Source organism: Dendropsophus ebraccatus, chromosome 5, assembly GCF_027789765.1.
Source record: "Dendropsophus ebraccatus isolate aDenEbr1 chromosome 5, aDenEbr1.pat, whole genome shotgun sequence".
Taxonomy (NCBI): Eukaryota; Metazoa; Chordata; class Amphibia; order Anura; family Hylidae; genus Dendropsophus; species Dendropsophus ebraccatus.
Genome location: NC_091458.1, coordinates 67,442,584 through 67,462,051, shown reverse-complemented (window position 1 = coordinate 67,462,051; position 19,468 = coordinate 67,442,584). Strand labels below are relative to the sequence as shown.

Sequence of the window (19,468 nt, the reverse complement as noted above, 5' to 3'; positions counted from 1 at the left end):
TGGGACTGGCTTTAAAAGAAGAAACCACAAAGTGACACTGTCACCTCCCTTTCTGTATTAGTGGTTCTCTGCAAGATTACCCGCTGCACATTCCCAATCGACCTTTATGAAAGTTGTCCATATCTTCTTTTTGCAGAGGGAAAAAAAAACACTTTAAATGGCTGGTGGACAGTATCACCGAGGCAGGGCTTCACAGCCATTCAGTCCCCTCTCACCAATGCCACACTCTATGACCCGCAGGGATATTGTTTTGGTGGGTAAGGCAGTGTAAGGTCTTAGTGGCGCAGGTGCGGCAGGGCAGTAAAATTTTGCCATATCCTTTTCTATCCTCACCATGCCTGTGCCACCAAGGTGTTAAAAAACGCTTCTGCTGAAGTTTGAGCGGCCCACCAATGCAACATCACTGTCAGAGTACAGCGCCAGACTGAGGTGGGGAGAAGGAACAGCTGTGAAGCCACTAATGATATCAAGTTTTTCTTTCTGCAAAGGAAAATTTGGAAAACTTCCATAAAGGTAGATTGGGGACGTGCAGCATATATTCTTGATGATGGGGCAAAGAACCACTAGTAAAGAAATCGGGTAACAGTGTCACTTCTATGTAACATAGCGCCACTACAGCTTTATGCTATGTTCAGACAATGTAAGAGACCGGCCGGGTCACGGAACGGCCTCTCAGAAAAGATCATCCTGACCGGTACTGCAGATGATCTTTAGGGCCACAGAGGTTTCATGCGGAACGGCTCGCTCCATAGTGTGCACTGACAGGGCTTTCTGCGGCCGCTATCACTAAATATCGGCAGCAGAAAACGGACATTCAGTTTTCTACGATGCAGCTACAGATCCCGGCCGGAGCTCATACTATGTATATACGCTCCGACCAGTATTCCATGGAGGCCAGGTAACATATATTTTTGTATTAGGGTAAATTCACACGGGCAGATCCGCCGGGAGTCTCACGCACGAAACCCGCAGCTAATCCGCAATACACGTATTATTATTCTTCTTATTATTATGTGTATTGCGGATTAGCTGCTGATTTTGTGCGTGAGACTCCCGGCGGATCCGCCCGTGTGAATTTACCCTTAATCTTTTACGAAAATATACGTTGCGTGAACATGGCCTTAAGGGGCTATTCAACTGTGGGACAGCGCCATGGTGAGTAATTGGCTGAGCAGACTGTCATCCCAAAGACTAGCCTGTCTCATACTTGCAACCATATAGCTATTGGCGACTTAAGGAGCAAACGAGCCCTATTAGCTGCTGTTAGCTCCTCATTTCCCACCCGCTGCCGCCGCCATTCCGAGCGGCGGCAGCCGAGTGGGGGGGGGGGGGGGGCTAGCGGTGGTCTGCTGCCGCCGCTTCTGTTCCTCGCAGCGGAGGCAGCAGATCGCTGCTATATCAGTCGCTTATTTTTCAACATGTTAAAAAACAAACAACTGCAACGATTAGCTGACATGAACAATGTCGGCTAATTGTTGCCTTCTATTCCACGTGAGGATTATCGCCCGTAATGGCCGATAATTGTTTCGTGGAATAGGCCCTTTAGACATAGCAAATGCTGCTGAATGTATTTGCTATACTGATCCTCCCCTAATGACTATTCTAATGCTAATTATAATAGACATTAAATGTGGGGAGAACAGCCCTGCACCACAGTAAAGTAGAGAGAACTGTGATCGACAGTTGTCCCAGCATGGACTGCCTTACTGTGCTCAGTAGGCTTACTATCAATAATAGTGTATACCACAGCCTTAGCGATATGTATCTGGGCCATGACTTTATGCTTTATTATGACGCAGACAGGGGTAACATAGCACCAGTCAGACATGGTAGGGATAATATGATAATGAGATCTGAATCATAAGTGTATTTAAGAGAAAAAACTGAAGTTTGCGGTCAGCCGGGTGAATCTCCAGGTTGGGGCCCGACAATATTACACATAAAAATACAAACATAAGTTATGAAAAGCTAAACCTTATCAGAGATGCAAAGGCAGATATCATACTATAGAAAGTGTTCAAGTGGCACCACTCCTGACCTGCTGTCTGCTTTAGTAAATAATTCCTTATGTATATTTAGTAAATAATTCCTTATGACATAATTCTGGAACATTGTTTGTTATAGCTCTGATGTGCCGTCCATCTGTTATTATTACTAGAAAAGCTACCTAAAATAACCAACTGGATGTTACCAGTTGCAGGATCCCTAAACAGACTGGCACCATCAGCTCTGAATGGATAGTGTCAGACAGTGTATGGACAGAGGAACAGCACATCACAGAGCTATCCAGAATTGTTATTTCATGGGCACTACATGTATTTGCCAAAGCAGACAGGCCAGGAGAGGGGACCAGTCCACTTTATTTTTATTATTTTTTTTTTTTTGGGGGGGGGGGGGGGGTTGTACTCTTTTTCTTTGCCTAATATTTCATTTTACTAACATAATGGTTAGGAGTCCATGGTTAAGGCTCCCACTTTATGAACTAGATCAAATAATCCCACTGTAACATTTAGTACACAAGATAAAGCTCTGGAAATGTCACAGCTTTCCTAAGACTTAATCAGACCACAACAGTATTCTGCTTACAACCTACAGCATAAGAACATACCGATGTAATCTGAATGTCTTGCCACTAGATGGCAATACTGGGTCAGACACAGTTAGCATCACAAGCAGTGCCCTCTCCTGCACATATATACATGTGCTCTTACCCGCAAATTTCTGAGGTGTGGAGCGCTTGCGCTTTGTGAGGTTGCTCGCCAGCCGATCCATAAAAGACGGCGGGTCAGAGGAGTGGTGCATCAGGGCATCTGGTCCCAGATCCAGGTCTCGAATCTCCTCACCTGAAGGGAAAGGAGAGAAGAGATTGGGCCAATTGTCGGTGCTATCTAGCATGCTGTATCAATCGCCTCTGTACAGGCAATGATTTCTATAAGCTCTGGGAAACTCAAGTAATATATTACATCAGTCCTCATAACTCTATTAGTGCAAAGCACACTTTGCAAAATGACTAAAGTCAAGTTTTGGACTGAGCAGCTTAAAGGACATTGCTAGCAATTTTTTGCTATAATGTCAGGGTTTCAATTGCTTCCTTAGCACCTGAAAGTAATACAATAATGATTTGGAAGATAACTTTCCTGCATGTTATGCCCGCAGAATACTGTCTCTCTACAGCACCATGTATTCAGCCAATGGAATGCATATCAGAAGCTACTTCAAGCGCATCCCAATTCTTTTACAGTGTATGTGAATGGTAGCTTTTCTTATCTGTGTTTTATCCACATAGATTCTTTTATATACCATAGATAAATACTGTCAAGATGTATCCGCCACGGCAGAACTCTATGTGGAAATCTGCTTGCTTGTGATGCATTCTGACTTTGCATACAGAATACAAGTTAACTATTCATTGAGAATTCACTAACAGAATCTGTACAGCAGAGAGATGTATTTTCATCTTCACTGCGAGATCAGGTTACAGTGATGCACTGACATACAACATCCTTGCGTACAACATGTTATGCTTACCTCTCCACAATCCCTCAGTGTCCCACACTCTCAGTAGCCACCATTACATCAGAGATGAGCTTGTCTTGGAAGTGACAGCCCACTTAGCCAATCATTAACTAACACAGGACAATGCCGCATCCAGTGATTGGCTCAGTTGGCTGTCACTCCCAAGATGCACTCACCTCAGAAGTAATGGCGGCTACAGACTGCATGAGACACCAGTGACTGCATCGGGACACCAGGGGATTGGAGAGGTGTAAGCATAATATGTTTATTATGTTTTCTTTTATGGCAGCAACATGTTAAAAATGCTCGAGCATCAGATAACCCCTTTAATATATGTGAACATAGCTTAAAGTGACAGTGTCACCCCCTTTTATGCATTATGACTTCTCTACACAGGTGTAAAGGGTAAATTTACCAGTTTTCATACCTTATTTCATATCATACGTTATGGTGCTTGTTCCAGTATAAAGTGATCTTCTCTCATCTGCGGATTGTGCTATCTGGGTGGGGCTTCACAGCCAAAGCGCAACTTAGGCCGCGCCCCTCGACGACCATTAGAATAGACCAGCCTAAAGGTCTAGGCCCCACCCCCTCTAGGTCAGCCCATACCAATGGCGGCCAAGGGGACAGGGCTTATGCACTGACGTCACAGGGCGGGGCAAATATGAACATTGTGGGTGGGGCTAAGAGTGCATGAAGCCCATGAAGTCCCGCCCAGATGGCACAATCCGCAGATGATAGAAAATAACTTTTTACTGGAACAAGCACCATGATGTATGATATAAAATAAGGTAATAAAACGGCAACATTTACCCTTTACACCTGTGTAGATAAGTCATAATGCAAAAAGAAGGCGACAGTGTCACTTTAAGTCACAACTAAGGCTACATGCACACATTCTGTGAATCACATAAGCTGCAGGCCATGGAATCTGTGCAGTGCAATTACAGACCTCCCAGCATCATGTATCATAATGATGCTGGGAGTGGCAAAAGTGTTTAAATCTTTACTGGATTGTACTGACACGGCCGTACAACAGCGTCAGCACAGTCCTGCGAAGATTGGAACACTTTCGGTTGCACAGATTCATGGCCTGCAGCTTATACGATTCACGATATACGATTGTGGCCTTAGTTGTAGCTTAAATTCTGACACAAGCTATGGCAATGGGTCCATTAAAAACTATGAGCTCACCATGGGTACACAGCAGTAAATGTGTATAAAATCAATGTAATGCACTTTAATATGCAGTTATGAGCGAGTGAAGAGTTAAGGGGGTGGAGGGAGGAAACAAGTCTCATAAATTGAGAAAGAGCGAAGAGGGCATGGTGAAAGTGACTGGAATCTGCTGTGTAACCTGACTGGACACTAGTCACAACACCCCCCTTTAAAGTATCTATGCAGCATTGTAAAGAGCTGAGGAGAAAAGCTTTGGAAGCTGGCTACTGTGTGAGGCCCCCAAAACCTAACAGGTTCTCTTTAAGAGCTGTAAAAAAAATAAATAAATAAAATGTGTGACTAATGTTACTGCAGATATTTTTAAAGGGGAACTATAAGCAGGTTAAACAAATTTAACCTGCTGATAGCCCCTTATAGCGCCTTTGTTACTTTCCTCCTCGGTGCCGGACCCACAATGTTATTCGGAGTAATCTTCACTCTGATGCACTGTTGAAGAGGACCGATGACGTGGCAGTGCCCCTAACAGTGCATCAGAGCGAAGATTCATACATTTAGTCGGCATGTTCAATGGCACGACTGATCAGGAACATATTAATTCTCCTCCTAGAGAGCAATAGTGTTTTCTTTCTAATGTCAACTATAGGTAGCTAGCCAAACGCCAGCCTATAAACAAGTCTTAAAATTTGATTAGAGACACCAACCATATTAAACACCCATCTGCAGACAGTTGTTTTAAGGTTCAGTACACAGCATTGTACAGGTTAACTAAATAAAATGCCTTTGATGCAGCCTTTTCCGGGTTCGGGGTGTTGCACCACACCCACCAATCAGCAACTGCAGCAGTATCCCACCTCAGCTGCTGATTGGCTGAGGGGGCCTGCGACATTACAATAGAGCACTCCCATAACTACTGACTGCGCAGGAGCTGGGGAGGTGAGTAAAAGTTTTTGTTTTTAATCATTCCCTTTTGTGGCATATACCTAAATATTCCCCTGCCTGGACAACCAGTTTAAAGAGTCACTGTCAAGACGATTTTAAGAAACTTTGTAATTGGGTTTATTAGCCAAATATGCCATTATCTGCATTTAAAAAGCCTTTTTCCAGGTCCCCCCCTCCCTCTTTTCTATCCACTGCAAAAAAATCTGGAAATTGTGGCTTGTTGCATCAGACGTACCCAGTCTGTTCTAGGGAGAGGGGAGGGGGGAGGAGGAAGTTAGCTGACAGCAGAAAGCAGATAACAGAGGATTACAGGCACGGAGCTGGGTGAACGCTGTAATCAGAGCTCAGAGAGGTCAGTGGTGACTGTCAGAGGAGATAAAGGGTGAGGTATTTGTAGATTAACTCTTTGTTGCCCTGTTTTGGTCTTTTATTTAGCTCTCTCCATAGGAGAACAATGAAGACAGGGGGGGAGAGCTTCAAACTGCTTTTTCATGAAAAAAAATGCATTTTTCGTCTAATAAACCCAATGACAAAGTTTCTTAAAATTGCCTGGACTATTGATTTCTGCAAAAAACAATTTCACAACAGTGACACTTTAACAATTCAAAAGAAAAAAAACATGCCCAGATTTACTGAAGTGTGTAAACAGAAATGGTTATAAATTGCCTACATCAACCAATCACAGCTCAGTTTTTAGCTCTGGTAAAATAAAAGCGGAGCTGTCATTTGTTGCTTTAAGCATTTTATACCTGCCTTTCATTTTACACACAGATACATCTGGGCCATAGTTGCATGAGTGAGCACTAAATATTAGAAGCATTTTGCTGAGGACACGTAGACTTCTTATAAGCCATTTAAATTTGTACATTCATTTTTTACACTGTAACCAGAAAATGTCCTATGGCAAAAAAAAGCAATTTGAGTGGCCTGGACCTAAGAGAGCTAGGGGTACACATCAACTTATTTCAATTCCATTTTCCAGTCATGCCTCTCTTTGCAGACTGAAAATTTTGGCAGTATTTTATACCAAATGAAAGCTATAAGGAGGTATGTGTATCACTAATCTTGTTTTGGCCAATAATGGATGGCTGCAAATTTTTTAATGCTGTGCGCAGTATTTATCAAGCAGATTTAACTAATTTTCATCTCTTCTGTTTTTTTTTCTTTGCTAGGAGGGGGCATGGTGTGTGATTAGTCATCATTTATGTGAGATTTATCAATTAATTTGCGCCCAATAGTAAATTTTGCACAAGGAAAGCAAGATTATGCATATTGTGTAATAACTGACATCATAAAATTCCCCCATAGTGTTTTACTGAAATAAAATAGACAGGAAAAACATGAAACCTGTACAATTATATAGGTGGTCTCATTAACCTGAATGTGCAGTCAGGTGCTGGCCTTCATTGCTGAGGCTCTGTAAGTAGTTGTGGCAGCGCTCCTTGTGTTCCTCCAGTGTGTTCTGCTGCTTGTAGCTGCGGCCGCAGTAGTTGCACTTGTAGGGCTTGCCGACTGTGGGGGAGGAGACTGGAAAAAATGAAAAATAGAGCCTGCCCATAAAACAGAGATATGTGCCCTACAAGCTTTATATAGAATAAATTGGGGAACGTCTAATTTACAAAAGATTTGTATGATTGGTTTGGCATCCAACTTGTAGGGATATGGCCCTATTCCACGGGCCATCTAGAGGAGCAAACGAGCGCTCTCAGCGCTCGTTTGCTCCTCGTTCCCCGCTCGCTGCCGCCGCTATTCGCTGCAGCGGCAGCGTGCGGGTAAGTGCGGGAGGGGCTGCCCGGGCGATCGCTGATCGTCCGGGCAGCCCATAGGATACAGCAGCGTCTGCTGACGATGCTCCTATTCAACGGAGCGACGGCAGAAGATCATTGCTGTATCAGTCGCTTGTTTTTCAACATGTTGAAAAACAAGCGACTGCAACGATCAGCCGACATGAACGATGTCGGCTGATCGTTGCACTCTATTCCACGGGACGGCAAATAATCGTTCCGTGGAATAGGGCCTTTAGGTTAAATGGCTATCAATCAGACTCATCCATTTAAACATCTCTAAGGCTGAAGTACAGGCAAGTGCACGGAGATCAAGACTACTTCCTAAGATTACAATATTGAGAGAAACGTGTGCCAGTAAGAAGAGATTCGTGTAAAATACTGAGGACCATTCATCAGTGTAAAATCTTCAATATAAAAACCATTTCAGTAGGTTGACGTCCCACCTCTTGACTGGTTTTGGCAGAAGCTCTTGTGTGGTGTTATATATTTTTTTTACTACATACAGTGAAAAATATAAAGCTGTCAAACCAACTAAAAAAGATTAATGACCATTATAATGTGACAGATAATGCATGCTATATACAGTTCCTAGTATACAGAGGTATCACAGTGCTGCAAGATGGCTATACATAAACCAACACAAAACTACATTGGTACTGGAGAAAAAAAAAAGCTACGCAAACATATACAATATCTAATGCTTGGAAGCCATAAATATATTAAAATGTACCAGTCACAAAAAAAAATAAAAATGTTTTGACATGTCAAAGAGACATAACAAAAGTTTGTATAAGACAGGGTCTGAGTGTTCAGACCATGACCCATTAAAGGAACGAGTGGGGAGAGGACTGCACTGCCACACAGTCCTCTCCCTGCTCTGTGTCAGTGTGAAGAGGCGTGCCCCCTAGACTTGCACCACTAGGAGAACCAGTGCTAGGCACGACTTTTCCCGCCTCAATCTTAAACTGACATGAAAAAATTTTCTTTTCATGACAGTGCCTCTTTAATAGATTTTTCTTTTTTGCAGAAAAGAGAAAAAAAATGTTAAAACTGACCTGTTTTTTATAAATGCAAAAACCTCTGTGCAGTAAGATTAAGCTATAGCGGACAGCCTTATAACCCCACCATGCACTGTGAACACCACTGGATACTTGAACTAAGTGTAGAACAGTGTAGACAATATTTCAGGCACACTCACCAGCGTGTGTGCGCAGGTGACCTGTTAATGCATCCCGCCGACGGCAAGCGTAGTTACAGAAGGGGCACTTGAAAGGCTTCTCACCAGAGTGCAGTTTGATGTGACGTAAGAGGTTCCCCTTCTGGGTAAAGGAGGCACCACACTGGTTACAGTGAAATGGCCGCTCACCTGAAACAGCATCAAACATAAAGTCCCCGCTGAGTGCTGCAACACAACAGCAAGCTGGTTAGTATCTTATTGACACATGGAGCTAAGGCCCATCAGTCTCTTCCTACTTCTACTTCTCTAGAAGGCCTGCCTACATTTCAAAGCAGAGGATTGAATGCTGCAAAGGAGGTAAAACAATGAATTTCGAGACACATGGTTCACACGGATACCTTGATTAATTTGTGTCAATGCTGTGTGTCACCACGGCAAGTTTTACCTTTTTATGGTATGCTGCTAGACCATGCTACCCTATTAGGTGTATACCATATACTTAGAGAAGATCAAAACCACTCTTATAAGACATGGTTTTCATAATCTGTACAATCTACTATGAAAAAAAGAAGGAATGTACATATATTTCTTTTCCTCCCATGGTAATTTATCTAGTGTCAACACAACCAGGAGTTGTGATTTTTAATAAAATATTGTCAAGCACATATGAGACAAAGCTCAAAACCAGCTGACAGATATGTTGATGTATATGTAATCAGGCTTACCCGTGTGGCTTCTCTTATGCACCATCAGAACATTAGGACCAATGCAGACCATCCCACAAATGTCACACTTCAGTTTGCCATTGGGTAGACGGATGCCTCCTGGAGAATGGGGGTCTTGTCCAGGGCCATCACAGTACCCAAGTGGCTCGACCAGCGAGTCATCAGGCATGGCTCCATCGTCTTTCTCACTTAACCGATCTTCATGATTGAGAAGGCGCCCAGATTCATCATCACTGTACATCTCCACCTTTATAGAATTTGCTGTAAACAATTGATAGTATATCAAAATAATAATTATATATATATATATATATATATTATATATATATATATACATATACATACACACACACACACACATATTTATACATACACACACACACACACACACACATCTATAAATACATAATAAACTTCCAGTGAAGGAAATAATTATTTGATCCTTTGCTAATTTTGTAAGTTTGCCCGCTGATAAAGACATAAGGGTAGGTTAATTTAAACAGTGAGAGGTAGAATGGCAAAAATAAAATCCAGAAAATCACATAGTATAAATTATATAAATTTGCGTTTAGCAGAAAGAAATAAGTATCTGATCCCCTACCAACTATTAAAGTAATACTGTATTCACCAACCTACTCCCCCAAACCGCTGATAAAGTCCATTTGGTGAGAGGAAGTCCTTCCTGGTCATGTCTTTTAAAATGCGCCCGGTGGCTTGGCTAAAAATTATCTTTTAATCTGCAGCAGCCAAGTCAATTTGGTGTGACCTAGAGAGTTTGTGCCCTAGGCCCATGACGCCTCTCTTTTCTTCCTCCTACTTGTTAGGATTTCTCCTACTCAACACTTGTGTAAACAATGCAAATGTGACTAAACGATCCGAAGTGGCACATTAGACAAGCAATGGATAGGGGAAATCCTGCCGGGGCATTCCTAATAATGAGGAGAGAGGGGATGAAGAAAGGAAGGAGAGGCGTTGCAGGCCTAGGGCACAGATTATATATATTTTTTTACCCTAAACAAGGATCCAGGTGCATTTTAAAAGATATGGCCGGGAAGAACTTTGGGTCCTATTAGACGGCCCAATCATAAACTGTAAACGAGCACAGATTGGTGCTCATTTACTGAGCCATTACACGGGCCAACTATCGGGCAGCAAGGGCTGCACGGACATTGTTAGCGAACTCAGTTTTTGTCTCATCAGACCACAGCACCTTTTCCCATTCACTCAGAATCATCCAGGTGTTTATCCGCAAACTTCAGACAGGCCTCCAACTTTGCTTTCTTGAGCAGTGGGACTTTGCAGGTACTGCAGGATTTCAATCCATTACAACGGGTCTTCTAGCATGAAAATGACCCAAAACATACAGCCAAGGCAACAAAGGAATGGCTCAAAAATAAGCACATTAAGGTCATGGAGTGGCCTATCCAGTCTCCAGACCTTAATCTCACAGAAAACTTATGAAGGGAGCTGAAGCTCCAAGTTGCCAAGCTAAAGCCTAAAAATTGTAATTATTTAGATCATCTGCAAAGAGGAGTGGGCCAAAATTCCTCCTGACATGTGCAAAAACCTCATCATCAACCACCAAAAACGTCTGACTGCTGTGCTTGCCAATAAGGGGTTTGCCACCAAGTATTAAGCCTTGTTTGCCAGAGGGATCAAATACTTATTTCTCTCTGCAAAATGTAAATAATTTATTTTTGCCATTCTATCTCTGTTAAAATTAACCTACTCTCAAAGGGATCAAATAACTATTTCCGTCACTGTATATGTGTCAGAAATGTAGTAACTGTTTCATAACTTGTATTCTCTTTTGTCTTCAAAGCTAAATTCATATGTACATATTTTTGCGAGGTACTGTCCCTTAAAGGGATTATCCAGGATTAGAAGAAACATAGCTGATTTCTTCCAAAAACAGTGCCACACCTATCTGCAGGTTGCGTGTTGGTATGAGAATTTGATTCTGTTCCCTTCACTGAAACAAAGTTGCAATATCCCTATGACATGCTTTGGGTGAAAGTGGCTACACTTTGCTAATCCTGTGTGGGTTCACATAGTATATCAGTGGTATACACAAAAAAACAAACAAACAAACAGGTATGCCAAGATATAGCACAAATGTACATGCAGTGGGCCTATTCACTCTAATGGACTGAACATACTGTATAAGGCATTTTCAGTTTATTGAAACCCAGAGGAAAGAAGGGACCTCCACATAAAATATTCATCCATCTTTCACTCTATGTAAATCCAATGACATGCATTTTATAGGGTAATATATTGTACCTTATCAGCTGTGACCTGGAGAACACAAGACTTCTGGCACCTGAATGCTGCAGCATACTGAGAAATCTTCTTGTGGCAACAGAAAACTCATTGCTGCAAAAGCCAGCTAGGTGCAACAATATACTCACCACTAAGTGAGCGGCTTGGGGAGGAGTGTCTGCTGTTTGGCGTGCTTACTGTGGGTCCAATCAATGCTTCTGAGAAATCCTTTTCCAGGGAAGAGTCTCCAGCTGTCAAGGAAAACATTGGATTTAGACAGGTCAACGGAAGGGGAGTGTGGCCTGGCACAGCACTCAAGACCTCAAACAATAACCAATAAGAACACATTTACATTCAGCAGATTTCTTGCAGAAATTTCTGCAACTGAAGATCAGTGTTATTCATCTGAAAGGAGTGCACATAGATTTCTGCAGGCAGCACTGAAATGAATGGGAAAGTCTGAGATATTTCTGCAATAAATAGGCCACATGTGAATACACCTTAGGACAGCCTTCAGGTCATTGCAGATATGCATAAAATTATCTGAAGGTAAGAAATTAAAAAATTTCTATTCAAAGTTCTGTAAAATGACTCAGGCTGAATCAGTAGGTGTCACTGTAATGTACATAATTTTTTGTTATCATGCTTTAAAACAAATCTATACTTACTTGAAAATCTGGTCCAGTACAGCGCAGCTGTGTCAGTATAGTACCGTGAAGCTTTACACTGTTCAAGAGCCCCCACCATCGTAATGATATACAATGCTGGGAGTTCCGATAATCTGTTATGTCGCACACGTCCATACATACGGACTGTGCACTAGGGATGCACGATGCACCGAAAAATCGATACTACTATCGATTTTCGGGGCAAAAAAACAGTTCGGTACGAGGATTTCCTGATATCGATACTTTGTTAAACTACGCTAGTTTAACAGAGTATAGTACAGAGAACATGACAGGCGGCTACCTGAGCACCTGTCATGTTCTCTCTGTGCCACCCCTGCCAACCCCGCTGTGGCACACACGTGTCCCTGGGTTGGCGGTGTCCCCCGCGGCGATGTGAGAGGCAGGAGTGACCTGGGACCCCGATCTTCCGCGCACCATGTTGCTGCCGCTGGCCACTCCTGCCTCTCACATCGCCGCGGGGGACACCGCCGACCCAGGGACACGTGTGTGCCACAGCGGGGTTGGCAGCTGCGATAGTGCTGGGGTTTTATGGAATAAGATGAGGAGCAGCATGAGCTTCCCCCCTCCACAGGCACCAGACATGAGACAGAGCTGGGCCCGGTGAGTATCTGACGAGAGCCGAGGGGTACGCGGGGTCCCAAGACAGTATAGCATTACAGAGCAGCGTCGGCGGCAGGAGAGGAAAGAGAGAGGCTGAGAGCTGCACGGTGCGGGGGAGAAGGCTGGAGGTGGGGGAGGCGAGGAGGAGATCTGACAGGAGGTGGATGGCTGTGAGGTGGGGGCCGTCAGGACAGTCTCGGGCCGGCATCAGCAATGTGGGGGTGAGCAAAAGGTCGGCCTGGCTGCAACTGTGAAGGGGAGGGGGGCTGTAGCCTGCACATTACTCTGCCGCCCGAATCCAGCTGGAATAGTGCAACTACAACCCTCATCATCCCTGATAGCTGAAATGTGTTACATGACTACAAGTTCTCATCATCCCCCTGATAGCTGAAGTGTGTGTTACATGACTACAGTTCCCATCATCCCTGATAGCTGAAGTGTGTTACATGACTACAACACCCATCATCCCTGATAGCTGAAGTGTGTGTTACATGACTACAGTTCCCATCATCCCTGATAGCTGAAGTGTGTGTTACATGACTACAACACCCATCATCCCTGATAGCTGAAGTGTGTGTTACATGACTACAGTTCCTATCATCCCTGATAGCTGAAGTGTGTTACATGCCTACAACCCCCATCCCCCTGGTAGCTGAAGTGTGTGTTACAAGACTACAACCCCAATCATCCCTGATAGCTGAAGTGTGTTACATGACTACAACACCCATCATCCCTGATAGCTGAAGTGTGTGTTACATGACTACAGTTCCCATCATCCCTGATAGCTGAAGTGTGTGTTACATGACTACAGTTCCTATCATCCCTGATAGCTGAAGTGTTATTGTGCATATTATAAGATTATCACCTTCCTGATGACGCACAGTAAATGGTGCAAGCGGAGAAACCACCACATTTAGTACCACATAAAAACGTGCTACTAAATAACACTACACCCCACAGCCATGCAGGCTAAAAGACAAAAAAAAGTGTTAGGAGTCAGAATAGGGACAATTTTTTAAGAACATTTATTTTAAATAATTCAAACTTTATTTTTAAAGTAATATGGTCCGTACGGGCGCATCTCTATTCTTGTGGGGGGGGGGGGGGGGGGGGGGGGGTTTAAATAAAATTTATTAAGTATCGAATTTGTATCGAGCATTGAAAAAAAAAAGTTGGTATTGGTATCGAACTCAAAATTCTGGTATCGTGACATCACTACTGTGCACAAAGCGTGGGAATAAGGCCTTAGGGTTTCCAAATATTTCCCTTTGTTTATTACTTAAAATAAATTTGAAATTTCATTTAAAGAGGATTTCCAGTAGTTTAAAAAATCGTATACAGGCTGGAAGTGCTGCAATGGGATCGTGCACCCGACAACCACTGTGGCCAATCTACATTCAATCACTAGCCACAGGGGTCTCTTCTAAATGTTTGGCCCTTCTCTTGTAGCTAGTGTTAGGATACAGAGTCATAAGCACAATGTAAGTGACGTTACCACAGGTATAAAACTACTTAAAAACCTCTTTAAAAGGTGTGATGACTAAATACTAAGCATTGAAAGGCAGAATAAAAGGGGTATTCTAGGGGGGGAGCATGCGCGCAGCTCGACGGTGAGGACGCACCTCATGTGAGCTCCGCTAGGGCTGCAGCTATCCCGGCTTCCCTTAGCGCCGTATCACGGCTCCTGAGCATTCCACCCTGACCTACCGATTGGGGACGATGTCCACAAGAACTAAGAAGACAAAGGGCAGACTTACACAGCATCTCTCGCCTTCTATTCCCAACATCTTCAAGTCCATGCAGGCCTCACAGGACGGAGCCGGCGCCATCTTGGACACGCTGGCGGCAGCGGAGGAGGGGGAAGGAGAGGAAATTCTTACTGAACCGCTCGATGCACAATCTCTGTACAGGTCCATGAAACAACTATCGAAGCATGAACTGCAAAAAGTCCTCACAGAATTTACCACCCAGGTTCAAGAGCTGGGCCAGCGAGTCTCCGATGCAGAACATAAGCTGGATTAGATTACAGACACAATGGAGGCTGATCACTTGGACTTTATTGAACATGGTGAACGTTTGGACCTTATGGAATTAAAGCTTGAAGACCTGGGAAACAGGTCACGCCGGGCGAATATACGTATAAGGGGCTTACCTGAGTCCAACATCGACCTTAACGGCTTAACGACATCGGGCGTAAGTATACGCCCCCGCAGGGTGGGCTTTAACACAAACGGGCGTATACTTACGCCCGATGTTTCCCCGATCGCTGTGTGTTCACACACAGCATGTGGGGAAGATGGCCTGCTATAATGTATAGCAGGCCATCTCTGCTCGTCGGCACTGGGGGTGATTAACCCCTCCCGTGCCGACGAACGCTGCTATATGCTGATCTATACAGATCAGCATATAGCAGCTGAAAACAGCTTTCCGGGTCATCGGTGACCCGGAAAGCAATGGCGATTGGTGCTGTCCGAGACAGCACCAATCGCCATTAGTGTCCCCACTAAAGATGGCCGCGGTGCCACCCCCACGATCGCCGTGATAGAACGGCCAGTACCGGCCGGCCCATCATGGCGATCAAACTGTAAAAAAACAGTTTTGTCGCGTTCTGCACCGCTCAGCTAGGTAGCTGAGGGGTGCAGAACAGGTGTGTGTGATGCAGGTGTACCATACTCACCTGATCTGGGCGTCCGGAGCGAAGATCTGCGGTCCGCGCGTCTTCTTCGCTTCACTTCCGGGTTCGGTCGTCCAGCGTCGGAATTCTTCGGAAACGCTCGGGTTCGGCGGGTCTCGGCAATCTCCGGCAGCGACGCTCTACTGTCCCCTAGCGGCTGATCAGTGAATATCATTCACTGATCAGTTGCTTTGGGTTAAAAAGATTTTTTTTTTTTTCTCCAATTTTTTTTTCTTTTTTTGCGCCTTAACGCCGCTGAGTGCTGATCAGCATCGCACGTAAGTGCGCCGCTGATCAGCAACTCCTCCTTTTTGGCGTAGGGGCGTTTCCCCCCCCCCCTATATCCTACCGCCACTGTCTGCTGATAAGTGCGGCATTTATCAGCAGCTCCTTTCTTGGCGTAGGGATATTTTTTCTTACTGTCAAAAAAACACGTAACACTACACCACACTACATGGAATAAAGTTTTACACTACACCAGAACACATTTACATACCCCATATACTAGTCCCCGTATAAAGATGGCCCCCAGGGTGTTTTCGGTGTCGCACGCATACGTTATTATTGCCTCCGACACTGAAACAGCCAGTGAGGATGAATGGGGGATCCTTCTTTCCTCCATTCATCCTCATAATCCTCATCATCATCCAGTGACGTGTCTGGGGAGTAGCGTAGCGTACGCTGCCCCCCCAGACAAATCTTTTCCGCCAGTACCGTCCCAATAAGAGATCACGGTATGGCGTGAAATTCTACAAACTCTGTGTGAGTACCTCAGGGTACACTTACAGATTTAGGGTACGTGCACACTGCGGAATGGCGAAGAATAACCCTATGTGCATTCCGCATCTGGCACCCGCCGGCGGACTAATGGAGGCGCGCGTCTCCACCCGTGTCATAGACTCCATTCTATGCACGGGCGGATTCCGTCGTCCGTCCAAAAAATGAACACGTTTATTCTTTGGACAGAGGGCGGAATCCGCCCTTGCATAGAATGGAGTGTGACACGAGCGGAGACGCACGCCTCCATCAGTCCGCCGGCGGGTGCCAGATGCGGAATGCACAAAGGGTTATCCTTCGCCATTCCGCAGTGTGCATGTACCCTTAGAGTGTATGAAGGAAGGGACACCCGAATCCAGCCCCCAGATGTCCCCCCCCCCCCCGCATCCTCCGAGTTAGTGGGGAGATCGTTCGGGAACTGATCTTCCCACTGCTGGATAAAGGTTACCACCTGTACGGGGATAACTTTTTTACCAGCACCCCCTCTTCCAGTCCATCGCTGCCTGAGCTACTGTAGCTTGCGGCACGATCCGAAAATATCAGCAATAGAAGCAATAATAGAGCCCTAATATTTAGCAGCCATGGAGCGGACCCAGCGCTTCTGGATATGAGGGACCCCGTATCGCACCAGGGAAACATTTTCCAGGTGACGTCCCCCACACTGGAGAACGGGAGACCCCAGAAGTGCAGAGTGTGGCGTAACAGGGGGATCAGGAAGGACACCATTTTCCAGTGTGACGCCTGTCCTGATCACCCCGGCCTCTGCATACTGGATCACTTCAAGGCGCACCACACGTCATTGGGGATCTACATTTTCTAAATTCTGTCCCTTATTCCTATTTCAGGGGTCACGTTGATCCAGGGATTATTCTGATCGCCATTATGGAGTCGGGAAGGAATTTTTTCCCAGTGATGAGGCTACTGTTGTCTGCCTCACGAGGGTTTTTTCCTTCCTCTGGATCAACACAGGTTGAATTTGATGGACACCTGTCATTTTCAACCTTATAAACTAATAATTGGCCTAATACCCACAAATAAATTAGAATTGTCCCTTTTCCCCAGCTAAATAGGTATGGCCGCCATTCCCATTAGAGGATACCATGATGCAATTACAAAGCCTCTGTGCGGCCAGGACAGTAGAAACCCCCCACAAGTGACCCCATTCTGGAAACTACACCCCATAAGGAATCTAACAAGGGGGGCAGTGGGAATATGGCCCCCTGGTGCCACATTTGGGACGTGAAAATTAAAAAAAAAAGGTATTTTTTATTTTCACACCACATGTTCTACATAAGTGCCCGTCACCAGTGGGGTCCATATCCTCACTGCACCCCTTGTTAGATTCCTTATGGGGTGTAGTTTCCATAATGGGGTCACTTGTGGGGGGTTTCTACTGTCCTGGCCGCACAGGAGCTTTGTAATTGCGACATGGCCTCCATCCTCCATTCCAGCCTCTAAATGGCGCTCTGTCCCTTTGGTGGCTTGCCCTGTGCCCATATGGCACATTATGTCCACATGTGGGGTATTTCCGTACTCAGGGGAAATTACCCTACACGTTTTGCATTTATTTTCTTTTTTTACCCCTTGTGGAAATGGAAAAAAATCAAGGATAGACCAACATTTAGTGTCATTGTTTAAAATTTTTTTACTCTAAATCATTGATCTTGTCATGATTTTTTCATTTTCACAAGGGGCTAAAAGATTAAAAAAAAACACAATGTGTAGAGCAATTTCCCCTGAGTACAGAAATACCCCACATGTGGACATAAAGCGCCATGCGGGTGCAGGGCAAGCCTCCAAAGGGAAGGAGCGCCATTTGGTTTTTTGAGGCTGGATTGGATTTCGAGGGGCCATGTTGCATTCAAAAGGCCCCTGTGTTGCCAAGAAAGTTGAAACCCCCCACAAGTGACCCCATTATGGAAACTACACCCCTCAAGGAATGTAACAAGGGGTGTAGTGAGCATATGGACCCCACTGGTGACGGGCACAAATGTGGAACAATGTGGCGTGAAAATGAAATATTACATTTTTTACACTATAATGTTGGTCTAGCCTTGAATTTATCATTTTCACAAGGGGTTAAAAGAGAAAAAAAAAAATGTGTAGAGCAATTTCCCCCGAGTCCGTAAATACCCCACATGTGGACATTAAGCGCCATGTGGGTGCAGGGCAAGCCTCTGAAGGGAAGGAGCGCCATATGAATTTTGGAGGTTGGATTTGGCTAGAATGGATGATGAACGCCATGTCGCATTTACAGAGCCCTCGTGCTGCCAAAACACTGTAAACCCCCACAAGTGACCCCATTCTGGAAACTACACCCCTCAAGGAATCTAACAAGGGGTGCAATGAGGATATGGACCCCTTGATGACTGGCACATTTGTGCCATGAAAGTGAAAAAATGAAAATTTTCACTTTCTCGTCACATTATTCCACATTTGTGCCCATCACCAGTGGGGTCCATATGCTCACTGACCCCTTGTTAGATTCCTTGAGGGGTGTAGTTTCCAGAATGGGGTCACTTGTGGGGGGTTTCCAGTGTTTTGGCAGCACGAGGGCTCTGTAAATGCAACATGGCCCTTAAAATCCATTCCAGTGAAATCCAGCTTCCAAAAGCCAATTGGCGCTCCTTCCCTTTGGAGGCTAGTCCTGCGCCCGCTTGGCACTTTATGTCCGCATGTGGGGTATTTCCGTACTTGGGAGAAACTGCGCTACACGTTTTGTGTTTTTTTTTCCTTTTATCCCTTTGTGAAAATGAAAAATTGAAGGCTAGAACGTTTTAGTGTAAAAAATACATTTTTCTTTTTTCACGCCATATTGTTCGGAAAATCTGTGAAGCACCTGTGGGGTCCAGATGCTCACCGCACCCCTTGTTACATTCCTTGAGGGGTGTAGTTTTCTAAATGGTGTCCCTTTAGGGGTGTTTTTTTATGTTTTGGCACCCCAGAGCCTCTGCCAACCTGAAGTGGTACAGTCAAAAATGACCAAGTATAACAGAGGCGTTGAAATTCACTAGGCACTCCTTTGTATCTGAGGCTTGTGGTTGTGTCAAATAGCGCAATAGGGCCACATATGGGGTATTTCTATAAACTGCAGAAACGGGGCAATAATTATTGGGGTGCATTTCTCTGCTAATAGGTTTATA

At 44.6% G+C, this 19,468-nt stretch overlaps 1 protein-coding gene across 12 annotated transcripts in view; it reads right to left on the bottom strand.

The window, feature by feature from the left end:
• The window catches only part of IKZF4 (IKAROS family zinc finger 4), a 43,280-nt gene that overhangs the window by 3,895 nt on the left and 19,917 nt on the right, over positions 1–19,468 (bottom strand). For 2 of the 12 annotated variants that reach the window (XM_069970506.1, XM_069970502.1), the window contains exons 3-7: positions 11,735–11,836; positions 9,324–9,584; positions 8,620–8,823; positions 7,012–7,161; positions 2,712–2,843 (exon numbers count right to left, since the gene is read on the bottom strand). In XM_069970506.1, coding sequence (XP_069826607.1) covers positions 2,712–2,843; positions 7,012–7,161; positions 8,620–8,823; positions 9,324–9,584; positions 11,735–11,836 — 849 coding nt within the window. The remainder of the gene's footprint in view (positions 1–2,711; positions 2,844–7,011; positions 7,162–8,619; positions 8,824–9,323; positions 9,585–11,734; positions 11,837–19,468) is intronic. The other 10 variants (XM_069970503.1, XM_069970508.1, XM_069970504.1 and 7 more) reach the window with 10 other exon arrangements.